The sequence below is a fragment of the Rhopalosiphum maidis genome, chromosome 1, assembly GCF_003676215.2.
Source record: "Rhopalosiphum maidis isolate BTI-1 chromosome 1, ASM367621v3, whole genome shotgun sequence".
In the NCBI taxonomy this organism is placed as follows: domain Eukaryota; kingdom Metazoa; phylum Arthropoda; class Insecta; order Hemiptera; family Aphididae; genus Rhopalosiphum; species Rhopalosiphum maidis.
The window spans coordinates 80,904,549-80,931,265 of NC_040877.1; the positions used below are offsets into that span (position 1 = coordinate 80,904,549).

The 26,717-nt window shown below is 24.4% G+C and overlaps 2 protein-coding genes across 4 annotated transcripts in view; one reads left to right on the forward strand and one right to left on the reverse strand.

The window, feature by feature from the left end:
• The first annotated feature begins 1,352 nt into the window (after nucleotides 1–1,352).
• On the forward strand, nucleotides 1,353–3,831 carry LOC113556571. The gene is made up of 7 exons (XM_026961603.2): nucleotides 1,353–1,457; nucleotides 1,550–1,609; nucleotides 1,690–1,767; nucleotides 1,958–2,029; nucleotides 2,100–2,129; nucleotides 2,198–2,281; nucleotides 3,537–3,831. Exons 1-7 carry the CDS (start codon nucleotides 1,388–1,390, stop codon nucleotides 3,602–3,604), a joined length of 462 nt encoding a protein of 153 aa, XP_026817404.1. The 5' UTR covers nucleotides 1,353–1,387; the 3' UTR covers nucleotides 3,605–3,831.
• The window catches only part of LOC113556570 (tachykinin-like peptides receptor 86C), a 110,801-nt gene continuing 87,665 nt past the window's right edge, over nucleotides 3,582–26,717 (reverse strand). For 2 of the 3 annotated variants that reach the window (XM_026961600.2, XM_026961599.2), the window contains exons 5-11: nucleotides 17,104–17,238; nucleotides 16,438–16,518; nucleotides 10,165–10,315; nucleotides 6,074–6,270; nucleotides 5,880–6,010; nucleotides 5,105–5,255; nucleotides 3,582–3,719 (exon numbers count right to left, since the gene is read on the reverse strand). In XM_026961600.2, the coding sequence (XP_026817401.1) occupies nucleotides 5,128–5,255; nucleotides 5,880–6,010; nucleotides 6,074–6,270; nucleotides 10,165–10,315; nucleotides 16,438–16,518; nucleotides 17,104–17,238 (823 nt within the window). In that variant the 3' untranslated portion in view covers nucleotides 3,582–3,719; nucleotides 5,105–5,127. The remainder of the gene's footprint in view (nucleotides 3,720–5,104; nucleotides 5,256–5,879; nucleotides 6,011–6,073; nucleotides 6,271–10,164; nucleotides 10,316–16,437; nucleotides 16,519–17,103; nucleotides 17,239–26,717) is intronic. The other variant, XM_026961602.2, reaches the window with a different exon arrangement.

Genomic DNA, 26,717 nt, shown 5'->3' on the forward strand with positions numbered 1-26,717 from the left:
TAACGAAGATAGGATAAAACGTAATGCTGAATTATTCTGCAGGTTAGCTAGTGTAAATAAACAAACATTGATCATATTATTTGTAAAATGTTTTAGCTTTGGAGCACGTACACAAAGAGGTTTTATATATAATATATTCTAAAACATTTTGTTTGCTTTAATAATAATAATAATAATAATATGCTGTTATACACTTATACTTATATATGTAGCTTAAGCCAATTTCCATTTTGCAAATGAAACAAAACTGGAAATCCTAAAATAAACATATTGCAGTGGGCTTTAGGAATATAAAACACCTAATATCGATATAATTGTATAATAAACAAACACGTTAACACCGATTGTAATAGAAATAAGATATATTTAGTACATATGTTTATATGGGGTATATGAATTTGTCTTGAAAGGGAAAATTTAACTAATATTATTTCAGTTGAATTAAGATTACTAGGTAATTAAAGTGTGATTGCGTAAAATGGTACATACCTATATAAACATTAAACACAACAATTTGCCGAGTGCATTAAATAATGTTGTGAGAGTATAGAGTTAAATATAATATAATGCTAAACAACAAATATGAATATAATTTCTTGTTAACAATTATAATTATACTGTTTTATGGGTCGAAAAGTACAAATTTAATTAAATTATAGTTTTATTTATAGAATGATTTAATTTGTTTTACTCAATTAGAAGCTCTCCTTGTTGACTATGCTTTTGTATTGAATACCTATAATAATAATAATTATATATTTTGACATGCGAGTAAAGCTAGTAAAAACTTAAAAGTTCTAAAGTTACTAAGTCATGCATTATAGCTTAATAATAAAGTTACCTATAATACATATAATTGATATATATATACATATATATATACCAAAGTATATTGTTATTTTAAAGTTTAAAATTTAAACCTCTCTGCCCCACTGTTATTACAGCTTGTTTACAGTTTGATGTTAATTAATAATAATTAATAAACATAAATAATTTTAATGATCTATAACAATAAGGGCGTATACCACTTAGAATTTCTTCAAAGTTATGATTTGCATTACTTTAAGTAAAAATCGTATGCACATTTTGTGTATCCTATAGAATTCAACATTTTAATTTTACGGATAAGGTCTTGGAATTGATATAATATATAGGCAAAATGGCTATACTTACGTCATCTGAATGTAAAAGACAATCCAATCGAAGCGGAAATAATGAGTAAATACTCAAAAACAATACGAGATAGAACTTGAATGGCGTAATTCTCTCGAGTATAATAAACTTTTTGCCTGTGTTTGATCGCTATGCGTATATATATTTATGTTTTGGTTCTTTGTAATATTCCTATAAATTGCAAAGTATCCTACTGAAATCTTCCATTTGAAAAATGAAGCCGTTTAGAGTGTGTTTTCTGTTCATTTGCTATTTGACTATTATTATCATAACATTCGTAACAGGTAACAATAACTATAATAATATGTATCCGTGTAAATGTAATGCATGCCATTATGCTATATTAATCTAACCATTTTATTTTTTATTTTCCAAGAATCCGTCCAAGAAAAAAATGTTCAACAATATAGCGACACGTTTCTAAAAGACTTACCACGTAAGTTTTATTTGCTCAGTACTGATATAAATTTAAAAAAAATACCTAGACAAATTTTAGCAGTTCATATATTTTTGTAGTTTATTACTGTCATCCTTCTCTTATCACCGATGACGGTGTCGTTGAACGAACCTGCAAAATTACATTCTCTACAGATAGTAAGCCATTTTAGACATTAGTTATTAATAATAGTGTTAAATTTACCGTAGATAATATAGCCGTATAGTTAATGTTTTTATTTCAAACGAGTTTATTACTGCTACTTCTAATTCATACATTTTCTCCGTAAAACTATGTAAAACTTTCTGGGGTCAAACATTTTTTTTTTTTTGATTTTATGTAATACAGTACCTCAGTCAGCAAAAGCTAGAGCAAGAGCAGCCTCTAGTATTGTTACAAAAAGAGGAAATCAATTTAAAAGTGAGTGGTTTCATTAGGATGTCATTATTATTGATTAATTATATTGCTTTCATAATTTGTGTTATTATAGATTTTATGTTGGGTAAGGACACTTCCAAAGGTAGGTACTTACAATATTTGCTTACATTTAAACAGTTTTATTAAATGATAAAATAATATAAATTTCAGATACGAGTAATCGAGGTCAGAAAGGATCATATATACCAGTAAAATCGAACGGAAAAAGAGACGATTCGACTTCTACTGTTTATGGTGAGTTGGTACACAAAAATAAAATAAAATAACTGAAAAATAGGTAACTTGTATGTTATATAGTAGGCGTTAAGTGTAAGAAAAATAATTCTAAGCGAAGACGGTTTGTCAACACATTTCGCAAATTACATATTTCATGATATTTCAATTAAAGTGATTTATTTTACCATTAGAATAATTATGGTAGGTTTGCTTAAATTTTTCTGAAAATATTGCATTCATTTTATTATTATAATAGTAAATGTTTTTATAATTTATTATTGAGATTAACTTTTGGTTCAATATACACCGTAGAACGATGTGAATAGGTTCGTGGTATTAATTGATATTAGCTTAAAAATAATCTAAATATGTTTTGAAAATTCCATTGTATACCTATTATAAAATATTATAATAATATACGTAAAAGTTTGTCCACAACAATAATATATAATATATATATATATATACTAATATATATAACTACAACAAAATAATTAAAACTGTTGTTCTTCAATTAAATATTTAATTTCGTCTAAATTTTAACTTCGAACGACCGTAAAAAAGTATTGTGGATGGATATACACTCAATATTGTTAGTAAAAATAAAATCATGTCTATGTACATTTAATATTTTTAAATAGCATTAATAATAATTTGTGAGGAATTTTTTATTACGTTTTCAAGCTTTTTAACCCTGCGAAAATTTTTATATCGACATTTATAAAAATAAATTTTAAATATCTATAAATAACTAAAAAAGAGTCAACATATTTTGAAAATACACCATTGGGTACATTGCATATATTTGGTGCACATTTCAAGCATTTGTTTGTTTTGAATTATTACAAAATAAGAAAATATTTTTATGAAAAATTGTTAATAAAAACTCACGAAGAATCTTGTATTTATTTAGTTTTCAAATCTTAGGTTTAATGTATAAATATATATTAAACATCTTAGAAAATTTCAACTAAAAAATAATTTGAAAATATTTGCGAATTTGACAATACTTGTCAAAATTCTAACCTAAAATGTTTGTAAAAAAATTATTATCGACTTACTCGTATGACCATTTTTTTTAATTCCTATGAAAACGATTTATGAGGAATTAACCAACATATGTTTAATTTATCTATTTTATACTGTCATCTGGCTAGAAATATTTTTTAAAATATGTCATGAAAGTGTATACACAATAAGTAAATAAATATATTTATATTTTTTACCGACATAACATTATTATTTAACAGAATTATTTTTAAATATTTTATAGGTATTTACACGGAACCGAGTGACATGGACATTTTTCAAAAATGGCTGTCGTCGTATTATTTACAATAGGTCTTGAATTTTCAAAAATAGGATCTTCATACAATATTCATCATCAACGTCATTGATTATAGATAAGCTTCCGTGTAGAAAGTTTTCTAGTCTTCTGTAGTTTCTGAAGCTAGAACTAATAGTAAAATATGTATTAATTGATTTATATTTGAATTTAAATAAAAATAGTAAAAAAAAGTTTGTTTTATTATAGTCGTAGTATCTTTAGTTATCTATACATATTTACAATATAATTATATACTCTCAAAAGTATGGAGTTAGTAGTTCTATTAAAAATAATAATATATATTTGGAATAAATGGTAATGATCATTATTTTGTCTTGGTAATTATTTATAAAATCACAATTATTTAAAAAAAACGGTAATAAATGTAATAGATGTTTATAATACTCATATTACCATATGGTTGGTGACAACTTGTTGCCGTAAAATGTTAGATATAACTGTATACACATTAAATGAAAAGTTAATAATTTAACAACATAATTGCCTATAATGATTTAATTTTTTAGTTTTTTAAATAATTGTGTTATACAATATTCAAACATATTTCACTTGATTGTTCAATAAATAAAAAGATTCGATTTAATATTTATATAAATATATATTTCATTTTTTTGAGAGTTAATTTTTTTCAGATCATTATTTCCGTTTTATATTTTAATTAAAAAAAAAAAAACCACACTATTGTAGTAGAAAACATTATTTTCGAGACGTCTTATATAATTAAAAAAAAAAATATTTTTCATGAAAAGTGTGGGTATTTACTACTTTCTACTTATATGGTATAAAATATAATGTAATAATAATATTTTATAGAAAAGACTAAAACAGACGGACTTGAGGATATTATTTTGTTTCGTTTGTATAATAATGGTTAATTTCAAAAATCACTTTCAATAATCTATTTATAATTTATCTGTGTATTTATCTGTGAGTATTGAATGCTAATAGTACAAAATACATAGTCGAAATATTAAGCTATTGATGCAAAATTTTGCAGACTAAATCTAAATGAAGGTATAAAAATTGTTATAATATATAAATAAATAATTATAAATACTAATTCTATATTAAAGTAGTATACCAGGCGAACAATATAATAATACGGATTTATCCACATAATTACATATTTATGTTGTATCTCAATGAATATAACAGTTAATACGTTATTTAATGTTCTATTTTTAGGTTTGTTGAATGTAATACAGTCAACCAAAATAGTTGAAATAAAAATGATAACATTTTAATTGATCATTATTTATGTAATAAGATATTTGATGGGTATTGGCAAGTGTTATACTGTTTCTAGTGTCTAATTTATTATTACAAAGACATAGTTTATATCAATAAAAAATATTATAATAATGTAATTCGTTTTTATTGAGCTCCGTCAGGCATTAAATTTAATAATACATTTTTGTTATGTTTTGAAATTTTAGTAATGACGTGATTACTTTATAAACTTTGAAGTGTATTATTCGCATTTTGTGTTTTACCTTTGAATCAACGTCGTTCTTGATTATTTCATGTTTTTGGAGGATGACGTACTACTTCGCTGTAGCCTCTGGCTAGACATAATACTTGGGTTTCTGGTGGACGCCGTAAGTGTTGGACTCCCAATGATACTGGACCTGGTTAATCGTTCCACTATAGAATTTCAAAAGCTACTTAACTACAAAAGCTCGTGTGTATATGTAGAACGCCAATGGCAAAAAATGAAGAATAGTTAAAAATACATTTAAGTAAATTAAATAAATTATATTATTTTTTTGATTAATGTCATACAAATATCTACGTTAAGAAATTGTGTAAGTTATGTCATGATATTGCGTTTTAGAAATCATAATTGAATCAACATTTAATTTTTGATTGATTTATGCAATACATTAAGAGTAATACACGAGTAATAAATTTATAGTGAATAACTTATTAATTTGTGTTGTTGTTAAAAATAAGTATAATATTTTAAAACTTTTAAATTTATGCATACAGTCAAAAATTTTTCCTTCTCTCAATTTATATTTATGAAATTGTCTAACCTTATGCATATATAAATTGATTAATATACTTTATCTCCTGTGATGTAGTAATCGTTTAACATATAATCATGCGTTCGAGAGGTATTTTTTATAGTAATAAATTATTGCTATAAACAATTTTGTATTACCTATCTACCTTTTAATTTTTTGCTGTGATATTTAATGAGTAATGACCGAATTCTACAATATACTAACCTATTATATTATATTTCACGTATTTTAAATAAGTTACCTGATTTGGTCCGGGTCAAATAATATTGAGATTCGCCGTTCATTCGAATCACGTTTAGATCAATAGAAGCTTTGTCGTGGTTTCTTAAGCCTCCACAGTAACATATAATCAACTTGAAATAAGCTCTGAATCTGTTTTTAAAATATTTATCGATTATTCAACAATTCCGTGACAATTAGACAATTACCACACACCTAGGATTCATCCAGTAATAAATTATTGGATTCACCATCGAATTTGACATTGCTAACCAGTAGAAACTCAGAAATAGATCTTGTACATACGTTTTGATTACTATGCTTTTGTTGTGGTATGCGTATACGAAATAAGAGTGATAAGGTAACCAACAAATTAAAAAAATTGTTACTACTACAGCGAACATTCTGACAACCTGGAAAATAAAATCAAACATTGTTTTTATTAGTGTGTCACATTTTCCTCTAAATAGCAGTTAATAATGATATTGTTAATTTAATTGTGTTATACACTTATACTATTGTACAAAATATGTATGCGCTTAGTCTTTGACTCAAATTAAAACTTAGTTTGTAGGATACGGATCAACCAATTAAGAAAAAAAAAATGTTAAGATACAAAAAAACTTGTCTTTTAACAATGGTTTTACATGGCAAAGTTACGACTTATATTTTTTGCCATATTACGTACAATGTACATACGTGGATTAATAAAATGTAACATCGAGTGGAGGATCCTGTTGAGCTCATAAAGTTTTTTTTCTATTCCGGAATACGGGAATTATTGACCACAGAAAAGCATGGATTACATTTCGACCGTATCATAAACCAACTGAACCCTTTGTCCTGCAAATATCTCAGTGCCTTCGACCGGAATCAAGTGCGTCATAATATACTTGCGTCATTGATTTTTAAATCATATTTATGACTGTGGTTAACGTCTTGCACCGAGAGTGATGTTACCGGGGTATACTATGTTGGGATGAAAATAAACCACATTCAATCATGGAAACATGAGCCGATTAAAATGCACTGTCTTAGTTCAATTTAGAACTCCAAATAAAGGATTTATCAGTATTAAATCTTACGTTTCGATATTGTTGGTATTCACGATATAACGAGAAAAATACCATTATATAACATACATTTCGAATGTACTTTTCGTATATGTAGTGTACTTTCATATCTATGATCGGAGTTAATGTAAAATTTAAATCAAAATAGGTAGAACAATTTTGATGGTAAATTATTTTCGAATAGAATTCCTGTTTAATTATTAAGTATATTTATTGTTGTGATTACCCACGGGATGTCATACATACCAATTACAAAATCGAAATTGTTTTATTATAGGTTAAATTTACGGCAAAATACGTATTATTCTTTGCATAGTATTAGTAAATTATTAACAATTTTATTAAATCAAAAATATTTTTCTTTAATGGATATCGTTAAATAACATTGTAGGTATTAGTTTTTGTATGCGCAAAAATACAAACTATAAAATAAGAAATAATAGTTTTTACAACAAAGGAGTGTTAATGTATGTATTTTTATTTATGAAAAAGTATCTTAACAGTTATTAATGGGTTTGTAATAAAAACATGGCAGAATACCAAAAACAAAAAAGTGATTTAGTAGTTGAATCTGTTATTTTGATTCTCGTAAAAAAAAAACCTAATTGTTTGAGAGCATTCTTTATCACTACTTTAAGAAAATAAATAAAGTACGTAGTAACTGAAGTATGAAAGTGAAGAAACTGTGATCAATGAAAAATATTGTAACTTATCATATTTTGTATTATAAAGATTATTTATATAAAAAGTTATAACATTATACTATAAATATTATAAACTAATTTGTACACTGTTATTTTGTTTTACAGATTTAAAGTATATTATAAAATATAATGACGAATTATTCATATAAAAATTAATTTTATAAGTATTTAAGACGTAATTTAATATAAGATTTTAATCTCAACATGACATAATATATTAATATGTTCTATCATTTATTAAATTTACTTGCTGTTATTACAAAAATTGCTGCTTTAAACAAAATGAATTCTAATTTTTTAAAATATACTTTTCTTCGATATGTGTTAAATTAGTGAAACTAATAAAATTTAAAAATTTTTAGTATGGATTTTTGAAGCTATATATTTTTATTTGATTTGGTTTTAACTTTTAAGTTTGAAAACAACATACATATTCGAGCTGTAGGCGCAAAATTAGAGTTTTGTTTATTCTTTTGAGTGTTAAATTTACAACATTACACAAATTTACACTAATAATATGAATAATAAGGGTGATTTATGTTTTGAATTTAGAATAATTGGTTATTGAATGAAGACTTTCACGATGATTGCAAAAAGTTGAAACATGCCAAAAAAAGAATTTTTTCTTATTTATGCAAATTGATTCAATTGTGATATATTTACATTAAAATTAGTAAAAAATTCTTTGGTAATTTTTGGTCATTGCAATAAACATTAAACATTAACTCAAATAATTTAAAATTATATAAATAAGTTTTGTCTGAACGATAAAGTATAAACTCATTTTTAATAAAGGAGCAGCTAAACAAATTAAAAGGGAAATATTACGATTTAAAATTCTTGCATAATATATCTAATATAAATATTTTCAAAATTAAATAAAATAATGTATGGTCAAATTATATGGTCTATAATAAAAATACTGTATTATTATATTTGTCTATTTTTTTTCATAGTAATGCTTAATGATTACCGAAAACAATTTGCTTGGTTTAATATAATTCTTACATTATTTGTCCTTTAATAAAAAATTCGTCAAGTTAAAAAAAATATTTCAAGTTTCGTGACATTTTTTCTAATCACTAAAATTCTAAGAACGACATATTTGATATTATTTATTTCGTCGATGATTATGCGTATGTATATTTCTACAGTAGCCGATGTTTGTCAGACACTAGTTTTCTCAGCCATAAGCAGTATTTTATATTAAATTAATAAAATTACAAAAAGAAGAATAAATAATAATTATGAATGTTAGTTATGTCCAATTAATCACCAATAACACATTTATGCACTACTTTTGACTGTATAGTACGCCGTCTTTTGTGTATAAAGATATCAAATTGTTTTAAATACACAAACTTCATACGTTAGGTAGATCACAGGGGCTTATTAACATATTAACTTTGAGAGTTGCTTTTATCAAAGTTATGTACACATTTTTCTTTTATAATAATTAAGTTAGATTGTTGTAATTATGTTGTTTTCACTTTTTCGGTTTAAATGCATCACAAATAAAATAGATAAAAGTTATAAAAACGATTAAATTATAGTAAAAAATGTATTATTTAGTATTTGAATATCTATATTTCAAGTTTTTTTATTCAAAAAGGTAGGTATGAAATAAATAAAACAATGAATTCATCATCACGAAAATGTCTAACTGATTAAGACGCATGAAATATTTCGAATATTGTCTACAACTAAATATTAAAAAATACACTTTTTAGAAAAACAGTTGTTCAATTTAGCTTCACTTATGATTTAAAATAGTATTCAACTCAGTTTCTAAAAAAACATCTACTCAGTAAAGAATTTTTAAAATTATAAATTTTTTAGAATTTGATTTATCTTTGAAGAATGTTTTTAACATATTTGATAAAATATAGTAGCGAGAATGGAAAAAGACTGTTGTATACATTTGTATTCAGATAACCAGATTATATAGTAAAAATGTAAATCAACTTTATACATTAAATATTTTTAATTTAAGATTTTTTCATTGAAAAAAGGTGCTTATGTTTCCTGATAACTGTGGACTATTACGTCATTGAAACTAAATTTATAAAAAAGTGTTTGAAACTGTCTTAACCCAAAATCAATTTACATAATAAAACACACAAGTGATAAAGAAACTGCTCATTTACAAGGTTTAACCTAGTTTTTTTTCGCTTGTCATTATACGAATTCCAAAATAATTTATTTCCTCTTAAGAATTAGATTAACGCGCACCACACACACACACACACACACACACACATATATATATATAAACTTGTACCTATTTCGTTAGTATGAATTGTATTAATATTACAAATTATTTCTTATTCTAATTACTATCATTATTAATCACTGTATCAAACTTTTTTTGTACATTGGACTACCATCCGTTTTTAATAATGGATAAATGAATTATTTATAAAAATCTTTTTTATCATTTGGTTGTGATGTGTATAAATCGGTTTTAATAGCACATATTTTAAAAATAATATTACGTTTGTATCATTAAAACAGCGGTGGTAGTACTCACTTTCCTCTTTGATTTGATTGATTCCACATGTCTCTGTGTCATCTGTCCAATGGTTTTACTTCCCCATAGTTCTCTACCCATAATCGTGTAGCATACAGCCATCACAGTCAATGGTATTATATAAGTGACACACAGAAATAATATGTTATATCTGTAAAGTGAAAATGCATTGTATCATTAGCGTTAAATCGATAGTCGTACGTATATGCAATTTATTTTGTATATACTGCGATTGTGAGTTTAAAAATTAAATCTAAAAATATAAATCTAAAATTGTTTATGCGTTTTGTGCTTTACGTAATATAATGAAACTGTTATTTTTAAGTGATTTAGTGTCTATATTGTATACCTACTCGGATAGCGTATTTGTTCAACCAAATTAATATATATACGTACAATGCAAATGTTAATAGATTGAATAATTTTATTGGCTTTAATTTGCTTTAAATGTCAAATTATTTTTATGAAACACAATAGTTTAGCTTGTTTATTGTATAAAATAGAAAAAATAAAAAAAACATAATGAATTATTCAAACATTTAATCTATTGTAAGTAATGGCGAATCAATATAGTTAGGTATTTCATTGTTTTATTCATGTGAAAAACACCATTAGGCTTTGTGTAAACATAAAGTTTTCAACATGTACAATAAAGTATAAACATTAAAAATGTAGTGAATTTTAGGATTAGACATATACATTACTAAAGTTCAGATTTAGTTATATGTAGAGTATAAGATACTTACATTTATGTAATAGAAATGCAAGTATAAATAATATTGAGTATACTAGTTTTATAATTATATCGTATACGTCTGATGTTAGCTACTATATGTTTAAGATTTATTATTTTAATAATTTTATTAGAATAAATAAAATGATTTCATTATTTCTTAGAATCTACTATATTTTAAGTATTTATCTTAAAACTTCATACGTTTAGAACATTTACTTATTGAATAATATCTAAATAATTTTTATTTCGCTTGATTTTAAAACTGTATCAATATATTGTCCTCTAAAACTATTATAAATTAATTAAATAGTCATATTTATATCTTATTTTGTCATAGGTATATGTATTTATATTATCGTAGACTGATATACATATTTTTGTCTCGTTATAAGTTACAAATATTTATAAATTATAACTAATTTTTATATACTTTTATGTACTATACTTCAAAAAAAAAAAATTAAGATATTTATTTAAAAATTAATTTTATAATACTTGTTTTGATTGAAGACAATTAAGTTTTACCAGTTTTGTTTTTATTAAAGACACGGCACGGTAGGTAATATTGTTTGCTTAATAAATATTTTAATACTTTAGTGAATATGTATTATACTATACTATAATTGTGGTGTTAGAAGTAATGTTAAGTTGTTTTTGTAAATACATATAATAAACACGTGTACATTAATAATACTTTCAATGGAATATAACCTGAATATTTGGTATGAAATATTATATTTACTTTGAAAAATGTATAATATCTAGTTTTTAGAAATTCCAAAGTCCCTTAGGCGTATATCTAAACAAAAGTTCTCAAAATGTATACCTATAAGGATGAATACATTGCATTATAAGCGGATTCCTACTATGTGTTTAGTGTTAAGACACAAATAGTTTTAGCTAAGTTGTTTACTTTAAATTTTTTTAAATATTATAGTATGGTATACAATAGTGTGCGTGCTGAAAAAGCTTAAGCAAGAGTTTGAGCTGTGCCGAAAAATGGATTAATTCATTTAGCGTATTATACATTTTTATATATAACTAAGTTATATCTATACATATAATCATTAGGTAAAGGATAGGTTTTTTTTCATCTTAGTTTACTTAATTCGGTGTCTAGAACAATTTTAGCTCTTTGTAATATTTAAAACTTTTCCACCTACAATGGTTATAATTACAACATATTAAAATTATTAAATTATGCGTACTTTACGTTTTTACTTTTCACTACTAAGTACTATTTTATAGCCTAACTTATTTTTAAACTAAAGAATGTACAACAAAAAATTTCTCAGTAGTGTTTTACTTTTCAGTTTTGTTGTTTTTATACCTATTAGAAGATTTCCAACATAAAATGTACCTTAAAGTGGTGCTTATGTGTTCACTCATTAATTTATAGTAAATATAAGTAAGTGTAATGTAGCAAGAATAATTTGATGTTAAAATAAAATTATTTAGACAAAAATAAGATAATGATTAAAATTCGCTTTTAAAATAGTAACATTTATTTGAAACTATAATGTTCAATATTTTATTTGTATTCGTAAAGACAATTTTGCTAAAAGAAAAACATAATCGAAATTTAAACGATACTTTTATGAGTTATAAGTAAGTATTTAAAGTTTTGGTGAGCTGAGTAGTAGACCAACATTTTGTGGGTACCCCGTACAACTTTACTCCGCTCATTTAAACTTTAAGTATACCTACTTATAAATCATAGACTAGGTACTTATAAAATTTTGATTTGTATACATCAAAATGCTCCGAAAAAAATTGTTCAGAATATGATTGCAAAACAAGTATGTGTTTCCATTTGAATTTCTTTGAGTTGCCCCCCCTCCTTAAAATGCATAACAATTACTTATCATTTTAAATGTTTCTAAATAAAAAAACTTTCTTATTAAACAATTTTTTTTATCATCAATAATTTATATAATATAATGGCTGTAACATAAATTTTGAATCACTCTATATATAGCGTGTTCTACTTAAATGCTTTTTATTAAAATTTGTATTGTAAGTTGTGTGTTTCATTACAGTAAGAAAGTCGGGTACTATTGTTCTGTAAAAAAAAAGGGTCACAGTTGTTTTTGTACATCGAACAATTTGGTTTTGAATTTTAAAATATAATTTGGTTTTAGACAGGTAAATGATTGAATTTCCAAATTAACGTGTCATCCCTTTTCAGTACTGTCCAGTATTCGAAAACAAAACATTTGTTTATGTCAATATATATATATATATATATTGTAAAATTCAAAATCTCCCAAATCAAAATATAGGTTGTACCTTTCTAAAAATAATACAATAGGAATAATTTATTATATGTTTTTATTGGACAAATAAAAAAGAAGAAAATATATTATGTATCTTATGTGAATATAAAACAAAATTAGTCGAATCAGTCAAATGCATAAATATATTTGTGCATCCCAATTTCTAATGCCGTACACTTTATTACTCATTTGAAATTCAATTTGGAATGTAGAACTAGGTTATAAGAAAGTTAACGAAAAAATATCTTAAATGTCTAATATACTCGATAAAAGTTTTTAAATTGTAAAGACAGTTTTTATAGTCAATAAAAATACTGTGATAATGTAATAGATAAATTAGAACTAATAGAAAATATAGAAATAAGTAAATCGTTGTAATTTGTTTGTTTTGGTGTGTTTATAATGATAACGAAACGATAATGGTAAAATACATGATCAAAAAAATATATTGATTTCATTTTGTCTTTCATAAATAGGGTAAAACAGTGAAACTGTAAATTTTAAAAATAGAGTTTCTCGATAAATGATAAAAATGCTCACTAAATATCTTATCTTAAGTTTAAAAACAATATTGCATTTGGTAACCACGTAATAGTTGAGCGAATAACAACATGCTTTTGCGATAAAATAACTAAAAAAAAAATTGAGGAGAAATCGCTAATAAACCTTTGAAGTGATGGTACAGACGTAGAAAATATTGAATGAAGATAAGAATAAGCGAGCTGGTTATTTGTATGAAATAATTTTTTTTTTAAATAAAATATTATTCACTTCATTTGAATAATTAATATTCATTCGGTTTCTATGTTATAATAATTTAAATTCGAATTTTTATAGTGCCTAACCATGTAAATTTCTACATTTATTGTCATTGTTGGCCTTTTGAATGTTATGCTATAATATTTGACGTATAAAGGTTTTTTTTTTATAACAATACAATTTTAATGTCATAGAATTTTTCAATAATTCCTCAAAAAAATAGCCTCGCATGTCCTTTAATGCTACGTATGAAATATTTAATTCATTAGATAAAATGGTGTACGTGTTCCTACGAGTAAGCAGTTACTGTGGTAAATCGATTACGGACTATATTTGATATCAATGATATCTATTCTATCGTGGTATATTACACTTTCACAGTTTTACATTTCTAATATCTTTTATTATAACCTCCTATAACTTACTGAAGTCATACGAAACGTTTGGTTAACCAATAATGGTATTCAAATTACTGCCAAAACTTTGCACCTTGATATAATAGCACATTATTACCTACAAATTACTTTCTAGCCTTAGTTCTGTAAATCTTGTAATACTGAGCAATATCAGCTTACGATGGATTTTCCAGTATTACGACTACGTCAAAAGTCATAATAATGGTTTCAGAAACGTTCTCGCATTCTTACATTGTTCAATTTGTATTTTTTCTACATTCTACAACAAGAAGTTATAATTTTTATTTTTATCAAGTTATTTTAGATTTCCCTCATCACTCCATTTAGAGAAAATATATTATGTTCTTGTTTCGGATAAACTTTTATTAAACTTTTTCTTACTGTTAGTAACCACTGTTTTAACAATGGTTTTTATTTTATTTTATTGATATAATATACTAATTTCTGTCAAAAGTATTGTAGTAAAATATAATCACTAAAAAAAATAACAATACATTTTGTACACTTACGATGTGCATAATATAAAACAGATCGTGCGTGGTACTACTGTAGGGTATAGTAATAGCGGCGATGGCGTAAGCACGAATGCTCGAAATCGTATCCGACACCACAAAAGCGCCGTTTTTATTTTTAAAAAACACCCGGGTACGTTGTGATAATAAATCGCATGCCCAGAAGTCAGTTTTGCCGGAGAGACGACGTGGCGTTACTTTTTTAAAAACTATTCTTATCCTTTCCTATTTAATTCCGGCCGGGTAATGTTCCCTTCCCTATACCTTGTTCGTTTAACCGCGCTCTCCCGTCGCCGATAAATGACGATGACCGTCTACCATAAACATTATCGCTCGTTCGTGTTGAGTCTCTCTCGGTCCGCGTATTCGTTAAAATCTCATTAATATCATGCGAATCCACCGGCAACTCGTAACATGGTGTGCAGGTGGTTATTTACTCGAAAATACTACGACGAGAGACGTATTTAAAAGACGTCGCCGTGCGGCGACCAGTCGACGGTCGTTTGTCTATGTCGTCAACACCCATCACCGTCCCACCCAGAACGTTTTTTCCCGTCATCCACTCCAATTCGTTGTAGGTTGTTCAATTGGCACCCGAAATAAATATGCGTTTTTTTATAGGTTCACGTTGGACTGACGTACACCACGATCGTTTACATAATACACAATATAATATATTAACGGTCACAACGATATTTTATTTTAATGGCACGCTGACGCAGTATAATGTAGGTACCTACTGACAGGATTTTTTTTTGTAATTTAACCGTGTTATACCACATTGTTTGTGCTGTAGGGAAAATTTCTCGTGTTTCAAAAATTAATTAAAACAACAAAACAATATATGCACAAAATATCACGGAAGTTTCAGAGAAATATATTTATCTATGAAAAAAAGGTTCTGCTGTTGAGCGGTTTGGTCACAGCAATTGAAAAATAAATAATTTCAAACCATTGAAATAAAATTATTATTATTATTATAGTTTGTAGTAATCTTTGGAAATATTTCCATTAAAAAGTTACGATCATTAAACTTAAATATTTATCCGTTTACTACCAAATAAAAGTACATAAAATAATATGTATATTGTATAAATTATTTATAATAAAAGCATATCTTTTCTTTGTATGAATTGATAATTTCTCAACTTTATTCAAGATATTTAAATAGTGATAATTATTTCTTTATTTATTAAACATTAGAAAGAGACATTTTTAATTAACGAGTTCGATAAAATAAAATAAACGAATGCTAGTAATAATAATGTTTGTTGTGTTTGTTTTGATTTAAAATGTCTGATACAATTCATTAATGGTATTTTGCTGTTTATTACAAGGGCTGATATTTAAATTTTAATTAATTACATTCTGTTTTGTTATTGTAATCATAATTGAAAAAAAATGATTTGTATTTAAACGAACGGGTTTACTGATTACGGCGTTGAATTTTCCTGAATCGTATCAGTACCCAGTAATCGTTATAAATCATTTTAAATGAATCCGAATTATATCGTTAGGACAGACGACAGTGTATAATAGATAAATATGTCGTGATTTATATGAACGATACTAACATGTATTCAGTTTTAGAATTCGGATACCTTCCGTCTGGCCAGAGTACGTAACACGCCCTTCTCAGTTCTCCATTCATGTACCTAAAATAAGTCACAAAATTATATTAGAAAAACATTAAATAAAGAATGTTTACTTAATAGAATACGTAGGTTTTCAGCGTTATGAAATATATAATTAATATTTGAAATAGGTGTATTTCGTGGAATACAATAAAATACTAATTTGATATTAGTAGGTAGTTGTTTATATGGCGTGTATGAAATAATATTATGGTAAATATTGGTAATATACACTAATTTATTATCAAGTCAAAAGCTGTTGAACCAAAAATAAAAAAATAATATTCGGGTTTATTGGAACCTCAGTTACACTACGATTGTTGATACAATAAATACTACAAACTATTTTGAAATTATAATATGTACTTAAAAATATTTAAAGTATGATATTATTTAAAAATCATAAGTAGTAAGCACGCTCTGCTTAAGTTTCTAGATTCCAAAATAGTTACTGTTCAGGTATACCATAAACTGTAAAGGATGATTCAATCCAATTTGTTAATTATCTATATTATTATATTATGCTAAGTATATTATACAGACTAAATATATGTATATACAAAATAAGTAATGAATATGTCAAATATATTAAAATTAAATTCAAACCTTTTTGTTTTGATGTCAGAGTATAAAATGCACGGCATTGCTAGAAAAACACTTATTAGCCAAATGAGAATAAGCACCGTTTGTGTTCTCGTCTTTGACCTCCTATGTCGAAGTGGATGCACAATGGCCATGTACCTGATAAAAGGTTTATTAAAATTTTAGTTCCAAAAAACAAATTATGTAAAAATTAAATAAGTTGTGTTTTATTTAAAAAATCAATGTCGTTTAGTAAATTGATAAATATATAACAATAAATAGATTGCATACGTTTTATTACTTGAAGACCTTAACTTTTAGTTATGAAATACTTAAATATAAGCATAGATGACTTATAAAAAATGTTTTAAAAAATAACTTTAAACCGTTTAAATTTATATTGCATGACTGTAGATATGTACTGTACATATATCTATGTAAAAATATTCTATTTAATATTTTTTAGAGAAAAATATAATAACAATTACTTAAGTTAAAAAAGTTTTTCTTTAATAATTTCTACTTTCAACATTTCTTGATTTTTAAAACTTCTAAAAACTTTTAAATTCAATATTTTAAAATTCTGTCTAAGCATTTACTGCGAGAACCATTGTTTTATGATAGTAAAACACTAGAGCAATTAGTGGCTCTTATGACAGGTTGTAAATTAAAGTAAAACTCCACTAGAATTTGTTCATTAGCAGAACTTTATTAAACTTGGTAAAATCTTCATATTGTTTAATATACTTTTAGTTGTTACGTGTAAAATCACTGAAATGTATTGTTTGAAAAATAATAATTAATGTAAAACAATTGTTCAATGTTTTAAGTATGATAAGATCGAACATGAAAACAATCAAAGTATAAAATTCACTAATAATTAAATGTAGTAGTTATAGGAAGTATATAGATACACAATTGAAATAGTATAGAACGTTGTGTTAACTAAAGGATTTGTTGATATAGTATTTTCTTTGGGTAAATATAAGAAAGTACTAAAATAGTATATTTACTTAATATTTATGTACCTATACATGTCAGACCAAGCCCTACAAGAATAAAATATGAATACAAGTTCCATAATTTAATATTTAAAACAAATTAATAAAAATGTGCATCAATTAATAATATAAAAAATAACATTAAACATATTAAATGTTACTTATTGAAATAATATGTAATGAATAATGAACTATATATATATATGGATTTAAAAAAACGTACTTAACAAATAGTAAGTCATTCGATTCATAAAAATATTATTTATATTTAATTATAATTTTTAAAAATGTGTCCATGCTATATGATTCATGATTGTATAATGTATAGTAATAACATCGATTTTATTATATACAATATTATAAAATTAATGGTAATAATAAGAAAATAACAATTATTCCTTATAATTTTAATGTAATTTAGTTTAATATCCGCAAGTATGATATTTTTAGGTTTTATTCTTCAATTCTAAATTATAAAATTTTAAAACATTTTGTAAACTGTTTGTTTATATAGTTTATAAATATTTTTAATTATTGTTTTAACATACAATGTTGCTTGTTTTATGTATTCATTTTATAAATTGCTCATAAAAGCAAACGACTATATGGAACGATTCTCCTGTGAGTAATGTTGTATTGGATATTTATGTTGTGTCGAGACGATTTCAGATTATTTTCCTACCCAACATTGACAAAATTATTTGTATTTTCTAAACACGGTAAAATCGAAAACGCTAATTAGTAATTTATTATTTATTTTATATGGGTGGTTAAAAGGTAAATATCTGTCAGAATAGTGCGTAGAATTCTTGAAGCGAACCATTAATAACATTAATTCCCAAATATTTACTGTTGTTTACAAACACTTTTGATGCTTTGTGGAAATATGATTGGTTAAAATTTATTATTATTATTATTAATTTATTTACGAAAAGGAAATCGGATGGAAAATTCAATGGAGTAATGATGAGAAACATTGTGTGAAAAGATTTTTCCACTCGGGAAAGTATATAGTTCGGTGGAAAATACCGAGTTCAATAGCTTGACGTCACTTGTTCAATAAAATTGATGATCTAGCGTGCGTTGTCGAATAAGCATATTCATAAAGTTTAAAGTTATGATGGGTCATAAAATGGTAATAAGATTCTCAGAGGTGAAATAAATATAGCTCACGCATATAACATATTATGATGGCCACAATATCACATATAACACGGATTTTGGTTGTTGCTCTGCGGTAGGTTATAATAATTTATGATTGATTTCTAAATAGATATTTTTATAATTTAATATGAATTCGATAATTATTTGTACAAATTTTGATATAATTAATTAATTATTCAATTTCAGTAATAATTTAATTTGTACGCTCGGAAAAACTTACATTATTTTTCACCAATAACTTACAGTAGATATGGAGTAGATTCAAGTGTAATCTATTTATTTTTGATTTTATTTATTATATTTGTAACGAGTTATTATTAATAGCTATAAAACAAAAGTATAGATTGAAATTTTAGTGCTTTAATAATACTGTCGAAAATTATTATTTACAAAAAATATGTTTAATAAAATAAAAATTATTTGTAAAGCACTAATATATTTTATGTAAGTAAGTTGTAATATTATATTAATATATAATATCTAATAGGTTTTAAATGAGATGAAACAATTAACTATCACCAATAAAAGCACATACAGCTGTCACACACTAATTTAAAAGTCGAAATTCGTTACTAGAATAAGACAGGGAACCCACACACGCCGCTCACACAGTACGCGTTCAAGTAGCAATAATATAACTCAATAAATTGGAGATAAACCATAATCGAAGTATTTATTGGAGGACCTTATACAGGGCCCGATTAAAGGTTTTGCCGTACATAGGTTATAATACATTTGTCATATAATTGTATATAGTATATACTGATATTTTATTCTAATAATACTCTATTAATATGTTGTGCCAAAAATAGGTCAAATTCAGATATTAATTCTAATGATTCATGACATAATAAAATATCTATTTTATTTACATAATATTAACTAATAACATTTGGCCCGTTATTGTCACTTATCATGTATATTTTCACAGGTCGCATGTACAATAATGCTTGTTATAAAGTTAAATTCAGATACGGGTTCTAGTGTTCATTTTGGAGTGTGACTAAGTATGAATACACACACACGCGTGTATATATATATATATAATATTTACATAACTACGACTGTAATTTATTTTGAACATTTAATATCGATATTGTTTCATAATATCATAATGCATTCAAAATACTTGTGCTTATATATATTTTTAAAATAATGTTTTACCATAAAAAACATGCTATCTTTTTGCCTTCGTAGGCTGCAGCTCAAACAGCCTAAGCTGTAATACGGTCTTGGTCTTATAACCATTTATCGGCATCTAAATGTGCGTTTTTCATGCTCTTGATTCTCGATTCTATTTGTTTTTTTTTTTATCAGCTTTCTCAACAAGTAGCGCAGTGTTCTATACATTTATTAAGTCTTTCACAGTCACATAATGTATATCGCGATGCGTTTAAATTGTTTGTCAGTCTTCTCCTAAATATTGGTTTCTTAATAAAATATTTTACTGTTTTATCCTGTGTAAATTTCTATGTAGTTTGGTGAGTCTAGATAAATATTTTGATTACTGTTGTATGATATTAACAGTATTTTAGAATGTCTTGATTTGTTTTTATGACTTTTTGAATTTTTTCATCGATTGTAACATTTCTAAGAGAAGAAGTGTTCATAAAATTAAATCAATATAAAATATAACTGTTGGAAAATAATATTTTGAAATTAAATAAATTTTATCATAGTAAGAAGTAAAGATTGTGATGTTCATTATTAAGTGATTTTTTAAATATTTTTATTCTTATAGATAACGGATTAAACTTAATTTATGGCTCTTTCCTACTATTTATTTAAACATAATAATGGGACCTCACTGAGCATCGTGTATGTGGTTCTCATATGCATAGGGCTCCATCGAGTCCAAAAGGTTGAAAGAAAAAAAAGTGGGGATTCATCTTCCATCCACATCGTACACGTAATTATGTTTATTATTTATTAATATTATCAGTTATGTTTGGATGACAAAGTGTAATTGTGCCTGCACACACACATTTTTATACGCGTATATAGATATTAGGATGATGATGGATTTCATCCAAACGTAGCGATACTCGGTGCGGCAGGTTATTTTTTTAAGCTACTAACTACTTATAAATTATAACAAACCATTAACTTTTTATAAAACATTGAAACGAAAATCATTGAAAACCCATCAACATATTATTACTATCATAATATTAATAGCTATTATTATTGGATATCATTGGTAATTTATTAATATTGATTATACATTATGTAATTAACTTTAATAAATATTACCTATACATTAAAATGTAGTAATATAATATCATAAGAAGAGCTTAAGATGGCTGAAGAATAGCTAAGCTCCCCTCTATTTACGCCCACGCTGAGTATGCTCGTGTGGGAGCCTACAAAGACTTATCGAACAAATGATGTTCTTAATATTAATATGATATTTACACAGATTTTGAAAAACAAACAATAATTTGAATATTAATTCAAAACGAATTTGATATTAATATGATTAACATACAGTTAAAATAATATAGCATTAAACATTGGTAATAAACTAAAACCATGATAATATTTTTATAATATTTACTGTTTTTAAAGTAACCATTTATTTAAACATATCTTAAGGTTTAGAAATTTTTCATTTTGAATTTCTATGGGCATATGATTATGCCATCATATATTAAATATTTTGTTCCTAACGTATGAGTACGACGATTGAGTGATAGTTTTTATTGTTCTAGGAATGATATTATTGTTAGTTTTTACCTAGTGTTTATTGTGTGATTAGATGCTTTTGTTAAATTATTTTTGATTATGAAATTAATTATTGTTTTATAAAAAAAGATTTTTGATTGATAATATATTTAATTCAATAAATATAATATTATTTGTATGAAATAGTAGTCTTTATTCAAAATAATCAAATTATGTTGTTTTGTGCTATTTGTAGGTTTTTTGATGCTAAATAGACATTTTTATAATACTATAGCATATTTTTCTTATTTGATATTCAATAGGAGTTAGTCATTGATTTATATTACGCCTCGTAACACGCTATTTTATATCGCATCATTATACTCATTGATATTATATTTATATATCCAAACCTATTATTATTTACCTTAAGCTTCTGTGTACTTCAACAATAATATTAAGGTAGAAATACGATAGTACGTATAATTATAATATAATACATATCAAGGCCAATGTTTATTATGACCGATGCCAATAATTATTTTTCTATACAATAATTGTATTTTAAATTTTTCAGGTATTATGAATTTCATTTCATCAATAAGTTATTTGCTTAATAGAATTTAATTAAATTTATTTAACGACTGATATAATTTTAATATTTATAACTTTTTTACCGATACTCAAACACGCTTGGTATTAAATTTCAATAAATGAAATAAATAATTTTTTGATTAATTTTTTTCTCATAAATATGCTCTTTTGGCTTTTCTGAAATACAGTAATATATTTTAAATACAAATCAATTATAGACAAATATTAATAAAATTGAAAATAGTAAAAGTAAAAAATAATCAAGAGGTTACAATTAAAACTATAATTATAGTGTAATGACATATATTTTTATTATGACGACCCTTGTCGTACGTATTGTGAGCTTAAAAAAATTATACTAAAAAGTTTACACCATCAAGCAATAACCATAATAATAATATTAATATGAAATAATATTAATGTTGAAATGTATGAAGTTAATTAATATTATTTACCAACTTTATAAAATACAACGTCCCCAATGTAAAATGTTCCCCTGAGAACACTTCATTCGGTTACTGAACAGAGAGATTTCAGAGTTGGAAAGTTATTGAGAACATTTTTGGCTACTCAGTAGAATATCTTAATGATAATAAGATCCAGGAAAACTTTTCTATTCGAAACTTTGAGATGGCTAAGATAACAATGAAAGTAAATCGGCAATTTTATATTAACTAATTGAAATTCAAAATAGTTTTTTTAGCAGTTTTAATCAATGCATTTTTAGCGATTTGATAGCTAAAATTTTAGTCATAGAACTACCCTAAATAAAATCTGAGAATTTATTAAATTGTAAATACCACGCTTAGTTTATAGCATATTTCAATATGTAATATTTGCATAGATAGCGAACAAATTTAATTAAATTACTTTTGGTACTATTTTACTGTTGATATTTAGTAGGTTATGTACACTGTTTTAATTTTAAATATATATATATTTTTTAAATACACTATTTAATTATTTGTTTTTATTTAATAATTTATAAAATACACTTTTTATTATAACTTATTAATTAATAACTATTTGGTGAAAACTTTTGTCTAGAATTACATTTTTATGCATGTATTCTTAAATTATTTCAATAAAAATAATAGTATATAAAGACACAAGAAGATTTTTATTTTTATTAACAAATATATTAATTATTAATAATTAATCAATTTTAAATTAAAATCTTTAATTACAGATTTAGTTAACAAGTATTTTATAACGAGATTTTTTTTTTTTAAATATGATAATTATTTTAATAATACTGTATACTATTTAAAAGAAGAAAAATATTTCTTTATTATTTATGATAAAAAAAAAAAACCTAAGAGTTTATAAATAGAAATATTTATGTGTTAAGTCCATCATTTGCTCAAATTTTAAATTTTAATAATATGTATGGCTTATTTTTAAACGTCAATTTTTTTTCAATTTGAATAAGATTCAATAAATATTTTAAATACTTAATATATTATTTAAATAAAAAACTTTAGGAGAATAGTTTTTAAAAAATATTTCACTATATTATTTTAAAACAAAAAAAATTACTTATTATTCTTTACATAAGTATACTTTATTGTATAGCGATTATCCAGGAGCATTCAACGCATATACTGTAAGACGGCGTAATGTATAGGCAAAAATAGTGTATTTACTTACTGGATGACATTAAATCTACGTAGGAGAATTTTTAATATTTTTAATAGTTAATTCTTTTTTTGTTAGTTTCAAGATTCTCAATTTGGTATGTTATTAATAATATGTTCAATGCGATACAGTATACGGTTTAATTTAGTCAAATAATATTATGATCAACGTACTAACGTTGATGCATCAGTAACTTAAGTAAATTAGTTTTTTTTCTTTTATATCGTTAGTATTTAGAAATATTGTTTTGGTTCAGTTCTAATAAATAATCTAACAATTTCATTCGTTTTTTCTTGAATCTTATACTAATAATAATGATAGATTAGATTATATTTAAAACAGGTAATTTTAATTTCTCATATGCTAGAGTGGACATAGAGATTCATTTGTTATCGTGCTTTCAATTTTTAAATACTGATGTATAATACAACGTAAACAATTATTTGTATTTTTAAAATATAATCATTATATAATTATATTTTTAACAATATAAATGGCGCTTAGTATAGTTCAATAAAATATTAGAGATTAGAAAGATATTATAGATATAACATAATCCACCTATAACTTTATGTTGTAGTATTGTTAAACTGACGTAATATTGCATATTACATTATAATATCAAGTGGTTTTTTTATTTTATTATTACTAAAATATTTTTATTTTATCATTGTTTGAATATTATATTACGTGAAATTTGAATATTTTATTATGTTTAAATACCCATTTTAGTTATTATATTTATGTGTAGTCCTAAATTATGAAATTTTATCGTGTTCTTATTAGAAAAATAAATAATGAAATATCAAAATATACAACCTTAATGTTTATACTACTTATATTTATTATGATCAACGATGTAAAATTAATTTGATTCGTAATGTAATATTTAGATTTACAAAGAAAAGTTAGGTAATAAATTGTTTGATATATTTATTATTAAATCATGAATATTATTCTAGATATTATATTGTATATATGTACTACGATTCTGATTAAACGATTTTGATGCGGTTTTAACTGATTGGTTGGAATAATAATAATTTCTATAAATAAATTAAAATGTGTTTGTTTCATTGCTACGATACATTCATAATAGTAACTAGTAAGTGACTTTGATCGATTTTAATCATTAGTATATGAATTTTCACATAATTCAACTTCATTAATGTTTTAAATATACTTTAAAAAACCTCAACTTGTATTATAGTAAAATAAAATAATATTATTTGTCAGTATTTAATTAATTTTAAATAAATATATAATAACGGTTTTATGAAATACTCTTGTTCAAACTTAATCATTTTTAATCAACAAACTCTTTAAAGAATATAATATTTAGTTGGAACTTATAAGTATTTTGGAAAAGTACTCGTGTAAACACTGATTACTTTATTAATTTAAAATGTATTGCTAAAATAATATTGTAGGATTTCTATGCGTGTTCTTGAAATCATTAATATAATCTTTTTTTAAATATTTACACTAATATATAAAAAAAACTTTTCTTGAGATTTGTAAGCTATATTTATTAAATGATACATCAAAGTACTATAGATAACCAATTAGTTATAAGAAGTTATATAAACTATTTTTAGAAGTAGTTTGAAGAATACCAAATATTTTTAATTATTGGTTACCTCTACGAGTTGAGAAATTTAATTTAAGTAAGATAATTCATAACTTAGTGTAATATAAAAACAATACGAGTACCCCTATACTAATAGCATTATTATAAAAAATAGCAAATTTAGCAAAAATAATGTTTGAAAAAAAAAAAAAACGTAATATTTATTTAAATTTGATATTTTATTTTATATGCACATATGACATTTTTATTAGCTATTTAAATAGATTTATACATGGAAATTCAATCTTACGTGCTAATCGTTATGTATACAATATTATTATATGAATATAACGAACAATAGTTATAATATAAACAGTTACTACAATAGTGAATAAAGGTAATGGTATATTGTCAAAATGTTCAGCTGTAACTTTAATCCTAAAATAACTTTGTTCAAAATAAAATTATACTATATCTACTCAGTAAAAATAAAAAAAAGCTATTGAATTACGTATTCTAAGGTTTGGTGGAGACATTTGTCGTACAAATATTTTATTTGTAACAAATTCTCTTTACACTTACTCTGGTTTACTATAAAATGTAATATGTATAGTATTTATTTATTTATTTTTAACAATAATAATACAATGTACGCTCAAACTTAAAAACATATTATTAGACATAAAATGTAGTGGGTAGTAAATACGGATTAAATATTGAAAGTATTATGTATAACGTAAAAACATACTTTTACATAATAAAAACCTTAGTAATATGATGCGGATGAAAACGGTTTAGTCATGGAGTGACGTAATGACACATGGCAACAAATATAAAATGGATAAAGTATGAAAATGGGATTGGGTAGTAAAATTATTTTAAGATACACATTGATCACGAGTATAGTTATCACAGTGTATAATAAGAGTAGGCTGATTGTAAGCCACGAGCAACTAGAATAATATGAATATTTTTATTTATTGTTGACGTATTGCAAACATAATAAT

Excerpts from the sequence above, each read along its gene's own strand:
- LOC113556571 (XM_026961603.2), top strand. The coding sequence starts at position 1,388 with ATGAAGCCGTTTAGAGTGTGTTTTCTGTTCATTTGCTATTTGACTATT. Across the intron at positions 1,458-1,549 it reads TATCATAACATTCGTAACAG|AATCCGTCCAAGAAAAAAAT; the intron begins GTAACAATAACT and ends TTATTTTCCAAG. Across the intron at positions 1,768-1,957 it reads AATTACATTCTCTACAGATA|TACCTCAGTCAGCAAAAGCT; the intron begins GTAAGCCATTTT and ends TATGTAATACAG.